This window comes from Acipenser ruthenus, chromosome 2 (genome assembly GCF_902713425.1).
Source record: "Acipenser ruthenus chromosome 2, fAciRut3.2 maternal haplotype, whole genome shotgun sequence".
Taxonomy (NCBI): Eukaryota; Metazoa; Chordata; class Actinopteri; order Acipenseriformes; family Acipenseridae; genus Acipenser; species Acipenser ruthenus.
The window spans coordinates 57,459,194-57,469,996 of record NC_081190.1 but is presented as its reverse complement, the minus strand read 5'-3'; the positions used below and the strand labels follow the sequence as shown (position 1 = coordinate 57,469,996).

Below are 10,803 nucleotides of genomic sequence, written 5' to 3'. Positions count from 1 at the left end.
GTTCAAGCAAAGTACAAGTGTGACAAACCACAATTCAATAATACAGCAGATAATAGTGATAGTTACATCAGGATATGATTAAATAGTGATAGTTACATCAGGATATGATTAAATACAAAGTACTACAGATTAAACACTTGGCAGATTACAGTATTCTGAAGTACAGGATTAAATGCAGTAAAATAGGGGGCAGATAAGAGCAAAATAAAGCACATTTACATGAAGGGTGATAGTGTCCCAGGATACAAACAGAGGAGTTCTACAGGTGCTGTTTGAAGAGGTGAGTCTTAAGGAGGCGCCGGAATGTGGTCAGGGACTGGGCAGTCCTGACATCTGTAGGAAGGTCATTCCACCACTGCGGAGCAAGGGTGGAGAAGGAGCGGGCTCTGGATATGTAAACCTTTGACGACAACTATATTTATAGATGTTGCGTGTATTTTAATGTTTTCACGTTTTTCTTCATTGGTTCATGGATATGAAAATATGTAGATTTGTATAGAACATTCACAAAATGAAGGGGTATATTTCCATTATAAAAACAGTACATGTAAAGTATTAAAGTATAAAAAAACATCTTGAATAACTTATAAAACAAATCATATTCAAAGTATAAGAAACACATATTTAACGTATAAAATAGGCATATTTAACGTGTAAAAAAGCATATTTAAAGTATAAAAAACAATTAAAATTATATTTTAAAAAACCATTTAAATTATATTATAAAAGCATATTTAAATGATTAAAAAAAGCATATTTAAACTATAAAAACACATATTTGCAGAACAAATAACATATATGGGGAGCAATGTATATTACATATACAAACACATAAAATCCTTATATTGTACATACTACAAAAAGGGGCCAATTTTGTGCCAAAACCACATATGGTTTATTTATGAACATATATAAATACACATACAAAAGCAACATAAAAAAGTTGAACATATATTGCTTTTAATATATGTTCTTTCCGTATGAGTTCCCAACAATGCTTGCAGATTGTCTTTTTTTTACATACATTACATACCACAACGATTAATGCTTTTGTATATATTATATGGAAACTTAAGCGCATTAATTAATACTGCCTTTATAAACGTAATGATGATCAAATGGTTTATTTAGAACGCAATGCCGGTGTATTCATTATTTGAAAAACATAAATAAAATGGGCCTGTTACATGTAACGACATTGACAATACAGAGAAAAGTAGATTCCGTAGACAAAAAAAAAGACTTCACATGGGTGGGATCAGTAGAGGTGGAGTTAGACGGAGTTATAAGGGTACCAGACTTGCGGTGTGCGGCGTGTGACATTCGTCTTGCAAGCATACGCTGTTGGAAGTTGGAGACTGAGCTATATTAGTAGAAACGTTTTAGTGCACGTTACACTATTTTTGTACCGTACTATTAAATAACTAACTACAATATTACCTCGCAGGCTGGACATTGGAATGGCACAGAGTAATATAGCAAGAAGCGGTTCTTTGGTTAATTTGAGGCCACCTGTAAATACAGTCTCCCTAAGAAGGCATTTAGTAGTTATACCATCGGTGCTGACGTTCGCCGTGATTGTAGCGTCTGGTGGTCTCTTCTTGATGATTGAAAAGGGGATGCTCAACCACATGGAGACCCCGCCACCCCGGGGTATTGGGGTAAAATCTGACTTCATAAGGAACGCAAGTGGTCAAGATCCAATCGTGGATACAGAATACCAGGTAAGAAAGTAATAGGCACCTCATTGCAATTCTATTGTAACACGACACCGTAACTTTTCTGGTTTCTGTACTTTCAGATAGTTAACTACTTAATGCATGTTATTGTATATGCCAATCATGCATTACGTTGTACCACTTTATCACTAGAAAAAACAAAAACAAAAAAAACGGATCAGCTATGACTCAAGAATGTTCTAAAAAAGATACAAATTTGACATAGTAACCTACTACGTGTAACCACGCTCGTTCGTGAAAACTCCAAAGTAAATCTGCAGTTGTTTCACCATCATTTATGATTGACATACTAAATGATGGTTGCTTGTTAATTATAGTCTTCTGTAGTTATACATCGAACTTTGCTTCATCTCAAACAAAACCCCAAATAAACCAGTTTGTTTTACATTCCAAAGTTTAATCTGCAGGCACACAAGCTGCCTATCTTTGCCTCTCTTCAGTAAGAACTGTACAGACACGCTTCTGCTAACTGTCAGCAAGGAAAATATCTGTCTTTTTCCAAAATCACTTTGCTCGATTGTGAGCATTTTGCAAGAAATACATTTTTATGTTAAAACTAAACATGCCAAATGTGAGTAGAGATTCAAAAAATGAAATGTTATAATACACGCTTGGCTAGTACATAGACGTTTTTTACAGTTTGGATTTTCAATCAAACAAAAAAAGAGGGAGTTCGACAATTTTACAGCACGTACAAAGTGCTCCTCGGAAATTCCTCAGAACCCCTTGTCCTGTTTTTATTTTGTAAATAGACAGTACCAACTATATGCATACGTTTAATCAAATAGTATATTTGTTTTGAACTTAGACGATGCTGTGGTCTAAAGCAGTGATCCTATGGTGGTGGTGGTACAATGCATTGATACAGTACGCATGTATTCTCCTGTCTGGGTAAGGCAGGGAATGTGCAGCGTGATCAAAAAGACGAAATATCTGGCAGGGTTTATATTGACACAGCTTCACAATAGTTTTTAAAGTATATCTTGCAACAAATGTCACCCCTCCCATAACTTTGCATAATAAATTGAGGTCTGTAGCTATTCAATTTAAATGTTAATTATTTTCAGCTGTTGCTCAATCTAAGTGCAGACTTCTGTGGTTTGGACACAGGGTGTCATGGCACAATCGTCCAAATTAGTACCTTAATTAAAACACATGTTGGGTTTTTTTTTTAAATTATAATATTACATTATTTATTTAGATTGTGTGCTTCTCTCTTGCTACTGCAAATTGTGGTGTTACGTTAAAGTGCTTACAGCTAAAGATAGCACTTGTAAAGTGTCCTTCATAGCACATTTGCTCAGAAAGAAAAATACAGGCAAGTGCAGTCTTATGAGGATCTGGAGGTTCTGAACATAAATAATTATGTAAAAGCTAAACAAAACAAATCAAGAATGTTTTAGCAGAATCTTCTTCAAATATAGTGTGGTAGTGCCCACATAAAGAAGTGTCACAATAAGCTTGTCACCTACTGTACTTAATTGTACAACAGAAAGCCTGGCCAGGCGTTAAGTTCAGTGCTCTATACCCAGTGTTATAATAATAATAATAATAATAATAATAATAATAATAATAATAATAATAATAATAATAAAAACATAATAAAAAACGGCAGAAGTTTGATTGTACACCTAATTGAACATGACGGCATAACAGTGTCCATTTTAGGACATCCTCAGACCTCACCCCTCCTCGAGTCAATCGTCACCCCTCCTCGAGTCAATCCTAACCCTCTTCCTCTAGTCAATCCTCAACCCTCCTCGAGTCAGTCATCAGGCATCAGTTTTTTCCCCCGAGTTCTGAGTTGTTTTTGGGGGGGGGGGGGAGTGAGGGGTTGGACAGAGTCGTCTGAATTACCCAATCAAACAAGAGCAAAAAAAACTTTCGGTGCTTCCATTGGATGACACAGATGTCAGTGTAGCTGCTGATTGGTACAGGTGTTTTTACCTTTTTTTTCCTCTCTGTACTTGTTTGTATGCATTGGCCCCTAAGAGGTGAATTTTGCGGTGACCCCTCAATTTCACGATTTTTCGCGAAATCCGCGAAATCGCGATTTAGGTAGGTCCCTACGTATAGGTGTCACTCCCTTTTCCGTGCCTGTATATTCTGAGGGCGATGGGGTTTAGGGGACCGGCTTGCTTTCCCTACCTGTCGGCTGTTCCTGTGGACGTCATCTTCCAGCTCAGTGTTGTGGCTTGACCGCATTGTTTGTCATATGGAAGTTACTTAAAGCTTTTTAGCCAGTTTGCTTTATATGTAACTGCGGTTGGTTCTTTTAGTAGTCGTTTTGTAGACAAAGTGTTTCTTCTAAATTAAGTTCAGCAGTACTACCATTAACGCTACAGTGAAGCAGCTCGTCTGGCTGTGGAGATTCAGGAACTGACCTCCTTATCCTGCTCTGGGGATTATGCAGCAGCGGGATCTTGCTGAGGTTTAAAAACAATCATCCTGTTTCTTCAACATTGGATGAGATCCAACTGATTTATTTTTTATTTGTAGTTGCTGGCTGGATTAACGTAGGCGGTTTGGTTTTTGTCTTGGAATGTTTTTTGTTTTTTTTGGATAATTTTTTGCTGGAGTTTTTTTTCGTCATATTTCGAGACATTCTTTTTTCTTTTTTTTTTTGATTACTCGATTGTGGACTTTTTCTACGATTGGATATAAAGGACACTGTTTTTTTGTTACAGTCAAGTCTATTGATAATGTGTATTTTTGTTGTACTAGGCTTGCTGCGTGTGATTGCATTTTCTTTCGTATATGAGGTGCTGATGGGTGTAGTCATTGTGAGAATTACCTGCTCGTTATTCAATGAGGTTAACAAGTTCCTGTTCATTTTCTATACAGGTACTGCCAACTGTGCGCATAGTAAGCTAAAACTTTAAAGATTAGACTCAGTGTAACCTTGGTGTTTTACGCTGTAAGAGCTTTTCTGTTCAAAATATTTCTTCAATTGTAAATACAGGACAGTAATTTGGATGTTTATCTGGGGTCTTTTAAATTGGCAAATGCTAAAAGCAATAGTGTCAGAATGGAATGTGTATGAAACAAGATACTACTATTTTTAGGTTTACATGTATTTTACTGTTACTAAACCTACTTTATTTTCTTTCAGATTGTTCAAGAAATACGCAATCGTACTATCCGCACCATGTGCGGTCAGAAGAACATGCCCCACAGCATTTGGTCACTTCCTCCAATACAAAGGAGGACTGTTCTTCAGCATATTTTAGTCAGCGACAAGCACAAGTTCCTGTACTGTTATGTGCCCAAAGTTGCCTGCTCCAACTGGAAACGAGTTATGAAAGTCCTTAATGGGGCTTTGGAGAATGTGGGTGTAAACATAAAGATGGATCACAAGAATGACTTGGTCTTTCTTGCAGACTTGAAACCAGAGGAAATCAAGTACAGGTTAAAAACATACTTTAAATTTATGTTCGTGAGAGACCCCATGGAACGCCTTTTGTCAGCCTACAGGAACAAGTTTGGAGAGATTGAAGCTTACCAGAAGAGGTATGGTGTAGAGATAGTCAAAAGGTACAGAAAGAATCCTGGGAAAACTAATGGAGATGATGTTACATTTGCTGAATTTCTACACTACTTGCTCGATGAGGATGTGGAGAAAATGAATGAGCACTGGATGCCCATTTACAATTTATGCCAGCCATGTGCTGTAACATATGATTTTATCGGATCTTATGAAAGACTTCACCAGGATGCCCAGCATGTTCTTCAGCAAATTGGGGCACCTGCCCACATTCAGTTTCCAGAAAGACAAACATGGTATAAACCAATCACCAAACAAACTCTGCATTACTACCTGTGTAACACACCACAGAAGCTTTTAGGAGACCTGTTACCAAAATATATTTTAGACTTTTCATTATATACTTATACTCTTCCCAATATAACAAGTGAATTTTGCAGACATTAACGTAGATGGGAGCATATATTGTAGGGCTGTAAGGGTTTAAACATTTAAACCGTAAACGTGGATTAAAAATATTTTTGTTTAAAATTTGTATTATACATTTAAACGCAACTTAACAGTAAAATATATTATCAAATTATTTTTGCATATTTTCCGCAAAGATATGTTTCCCTTTCTATGGTTTTCCCCTTTAAGTAAACCTGACTTGTTCTTCTACGTGATCACTCTAAATACGTCTTGCATAAATTAACGACAGACCAACTTCCTGCATTGTTGTGTATCTCTTTTCAGGTCTTATAAAATATTAACGTGGAATTAAGTGCTGTACGAAAAAAATGCATTTGGCAGTAGAGCATTAAGCTTGAGATTTACATATTTGAAGGGAAAATGTGAAACTAATTGTCAGTACAGGCAGTGGCGTAACTTTGGTTTCAAAAGTGGGGGAATGGGTGGCGGGGGGACGGTTTCTGTAGCTGGGTTATAAATGAGGCGGGGTATTCTGTAAGGGATAAACAATGAGAAGGGCTGAATCAGTGAAAATAATTCACTGTTCGAGTTTGTTAAATAAATGCAATCATGGAAAATAAATAGAAATCTTTTTAAGGACTATTTTTAACGTCTGTATTAGAACACAAAAAGTACTCCTCACACAGACTGCTATTAGTATTACAGCAGTCACGTTGAACAATATTACGATCCTAATCACACAGAGATTTATGGTAGTGAAACCATGGGCGTAGCAGTAGTACTGAATTGATCAAGTTCAAAACTAAAAGTTATGACACATTCCTATCTGTTTGTTTCACGGCTCAATTCACACCACAGTAAATCACTGTAACGCATTGGAAAAGAAAAACATGTAGCTATGTGGCAATGTGCCCCGCCCCTGTGTGCATATTATGTGTTGTATGTTGCGTGTGTTAATGTTGGTGTATAGTCATTGGTACACGGGATATAAACGGGTCTGTGTTTCACGTGTGAGTTAAAAGTGTAGATTTATATTTAGGCACGAGGAGGGCACAAATCACTTCACGTGCTGGTTAAATGTAATATATGAGCACGGGGTTGCACGTAATGAATTCACGTGCTGGGATTCAAGTGAATAATTAATTAGTAATTGAATCCCAGCACAACAGTATATATAGAGACACATAGCTTTCACTGGGAAATTAAGTCTTTATTTTTTCACGTGAATGCACAAGCGCCGTTGTGAAGGGGAGCGACGCTGGGAACTAGTATTGTATCAGACAACGGCTTTGATTTTTAATAAAAAAAATAAAGGTTTTTGGTTCTGGACATGTTTTGTTTCCTGCCAACAATATACAAGTGAATGAAAGTAAAAATGTAATCTTGTCACTGTGTTTTAAGGTTAATTTAAATAGAATTGTTTTTTAGATGTTGTATACACACACTTTTCATGGAGCTTCTGGAGAAATGGTAATCGATTATGATTGTTTTTTTATACTATTAAAATAGATTATATTTTTGTGCTAATTTACACGTTATGCTTTTATGTTTACCATTGTTTGTGTTTAAGTGGATCTATATGGTACGCGCTTTGAATAACACACCGAGGTTAAAATATGACTTAAAATATTGGAAGTAAAATATAAAAATATTAAATGAGTGAAACATTAAATTTATAAATTGAATGTGTGATTTATAAATCACACATTAAATGCCGCTCACGTGCAAAATTCGATCTTTTGAATTGTATAATTCTTCAACAAAAGTGCCAAATCGTTATACATATATGGCACAGCTGCCTTGTGTGGATCAGGGTATATGTCAAAGTACTGTGTGTGTGTATTGCTTCAGTAAAATATACACTGAATACCTAGAGTACAGTGTAAGAGAAGTGCTATGGTAGAATATGTTTGAAACATACAAAATATACGCTAACACTAATAATTTTAATTTAAAAAAATGAGCACTGTCCGCCCCTCCCCCTTCCTGCTCGTGTTATCCAGAGGAAGATCTTTAATTTCTTCATCCGCCATCCCGACAGCAAAGCATTGTACAGCGTAAGCTGTATTGAAAGAAACCCCTCTGCTGTTTGGGATTTTTTGTTAAATGCCCAGATGACCAAAAAAAAAGTTGAATGCAAACTGTGCAAGCAACTGCTGGTGTATCATCGAGGCACAACCAATCTCCGGGGTCACTTGACAAGCGTAGGTTCATATTATTATTATTATTCTTTTTAATAGTAGTAAAATGTGACCGTGACCGTGACCGTTAACCTGCTTGGAACGGTGACTGTTAAATAAAGCTTTGTTTTGCCAAAGTCCGCTGGAGTTCTTTTAATTGGCAGCAGTGTAGAGTAGTGGTTAGGGCTCTGGACTCTTGACCGGAGGGTTGTGGGTTCAATCCCAAGTGGGGGACACTGCTGCTGTACCCTTGAGCAAGGTACTTTACCTAGATTGCTCCAGTAAAAACCCAACTGTATAAATGGGTAATTGTATGTAAAAATAATGTGATATCTGTATAATGTTAAATAATGTATAATGTGATATGTTGTAACAATTATTATAAAAACATGATTATTGTTCTATAGAATGTATTTTTAAACTACATGTGAATGTTTTATTCCATTTATATAAAAATAAGATTTTCAATCAAATATAAACAACTAGCTATGGTGATGTCACCAGTAAATTATGCAAATTAGTATCATTGTATGTTCGAACCTTCCTTCGGTAATGTGTTTGGAACCCTCGAAGGTCAAAACGTACCCTTCGTTGCAGCCCTAAATAATAATAATAATAATAATAATAATAATAATAATAGTCCTATATGTACATGTATATAGAACATTTATAAAATGGTATTTCTGTACAGGGTTTCATACAATTTTCTTTGGTAAAATTCACTGTTTGTTTTATGCATAATGTAGCTGGTACAGCTAATTACTGGTTAGTTTTCTAAAGTTGGCTAGATAGGTTAAATATTTCTTTAATACTCTATAATTTAATCAGTATGTTACAATCGCTGATTTAACAAGGGGCAGTTGGAGTTAGGACATGCTAAATTGTGACTGTTTGACAATCTATGGAAGAGCTGGTTGTATATACAGACTTCATTTTGTATACTTTAATAAAGACTGCTGTTTTAAAATGTTATGTATGTTTTACATGTATTAAAGTTACTCAAAAAATAGTATTTGGAGTTAAAAAATCATGAATATATGTTACCGTGAAATTGTTGATACCTGGCCAGTCCTGTACCTATTCATTGTGCTCAGCTTCTGTCAAAACACAAGAACTGAAGAAAGAAGCCAACACTATTCCTTTTTCTGCTTTAATATTTCAGTTTCTGCTCAGGCAGACCAATGTGCTCGATTGGACTTCAGCCAGACCTATACATCTTTCCAGAGTTTATGCTGGGCATGTCTCAATAATGGAAGACCCATAGTACAATTCTTATCTCAAAAGAGAACTCTTAATCTGATATGGGACATAAGGTTTTACAAGAACAGCTGAATTTGGACTAATATTATTATTATTATTATTTATTTCTTAGCAGACGCCCTTATCCAGGGCGACTTAGAATCGTAAGCAAATACATTTCAAATGTGACAATACAAGTAATCCAATAAGAGCAAGAAATACAATAACTTTTGTTCAAGCAAAGTACAAGTGTGACAAACCACAATTCAATAATACAGCAGATAATAGTGATAGTTACATCAGGATATGATTAAATAGTGATAGTTACATCAGGATATGATTAAATACAAAGTACTACAGATTAAACACTTGGCAGATTACAGTATTCTGAAGTACAGGATTAAATGCAGTAAAATAGGGGGCAGATAAGAGCAAAATAAAGCACATTTACATGAAGGGTGATAGTGTCCCAGGATACAAACAGAGGAGTTCTACAGGTGCTGTTTGAAGAGGTGAGTCTTAAGGAGGCGCCGGAATGTGGTCAGGGACTGGGCAGTCCTGACATCTGTAGGAAGGTCATTCCACCACTGCGGAGCAAGGGTGGAGAAGGAGCGGGCTCTGGAGGCAGGGGAGCGTAGCGGAGGTAGAGCTAGTCTTCTAGTGCAGGCGGAGCGGAGAGGTCGAGTGGGGGTGTAGGGAGAGATAAGGGTCTGGAGGTAGCTGTGTGCAGTCTGGTCAAGGCATCTGTAGGCTAGTACAAGAGTCTTGAACTGGATGCGAGCGGTGATCGGGAGCCAGTGGAGCGAGCGGAGTAGTGGAGTAGCGTGGGTGAAGCGAGGCAGAGAGAACACCAGACGGGCAGCAGAGTTCTGGATGAGCTGGAGCGGACGGGTGGCGGACACAGGGAGGCCAGCCAGGAGGGAGTTGCAGTAGTCTAGGCGGGAGAGTACCAGGGCCTGGACCAGGAGCTGGGTAGCATAGTTGGTGAGGAAGGGTCGGATTCTTCGGATGTTGAATAGCACTGGTATGTTGGTTTTGTACAGCAACAGTACATGTATGTAATCCAGGTTTGCTTCATGAGCTGAACTATCACAGTTACTGTCCAAGTGAAATCTAATTTGACTGTCAGAGAGGAACCTCAGCAAATAGGACTGGTAAGCTACCAGACTAGTATTATAATTGCCTAGCTGTGCGACGAACGCACAGGCTGAAAAGGCATGCTTGAGGATCACCTCCGAGACCCGGCACTGCTTGTTGGGGCAGGTAGCGTCCTTGGACAGGAGCGCTAAATTAGGCACCTGTACCAAGGCGGCAATTGAAGCCACCGGCCGAAAATAAGCCATGCCCAGCTTCTCCGCATCATGCACCCTATATAGGGTTTCCATTGACCAGGAAACAGCAGGAGCTGTAGCCAGATGATCCCAGAATGACTGGATTTCAAAAAGAAAATCCAGGTGGACTTGGGGGGTCACGTGAGAGATGGTAGGCTCATCGTCAAAGATGGACTGCCTTGTTTCACCTTCTGTAGGCCAGGGCACTTGCAAGACTGCAGTGGCCCTTTTAATCAGTGGTAGAAGCTCTGCAGAAAGGGAGAGCTTAATTGCAGGGGACGTGCCATCGGACTCCACGTCCTCGGACGGGAACACCAGCTCCTGTTCTCCCACTTCATCAGAGGTGGCGATGGATAGTATATGCTCCTGTGGCCAATCTGCGCCCGTAGCCCCCTGGGGCCACAAGGGGACAGGCGGGG

At 38.0% G+C, this 10,803-nt stretch overlaps 1 protein-coding gene across 1 annotated transcript; it reads left to right on the top strand.

Annotated features, from left to right (window-relative positions):
• The first annotated feature begins 1,299 nt into the window (after positions 1-1,299).
• On the top strand, positions 1,300-8,786 carry LOC117408924 (carbohydrate sulfotransferase 14-like). The gene is made up of 2 exons (XM_058997766.1): positions 1,300-1,724; positions 4,852-8,786. Exons 1-2 carry the CDS (start codon positions 1,461-1,463, stop codon positions 5,668-5,670), a joined length of 1,083 nt encoding a protein of 360 aa, XP_058853749.1. The 5' UTR covers positions 1,300-1,460; the 3' UTR covers positions 5,671-8,786.
• The last annotated feature ends 2,017 nt before the right edge of the window (positions 8,787-10,803 follow it).

Coding starts and splice junctions, on each gene's coding strand:
- LOC117408924 (XM_058997766.1), top strand. CDS start 1,461: ATGGCACAGAGTAATATAGCAAGAAGCGGTTCTTTGGTTAATTTGAGG. Junction 1,725..4,851: donor TCGTGGATACAGAATACCAG/GTAAGAAAGTAA, acceptor ATTTTCTTTCAG/ATTGTTCAAGAAATACGCAA.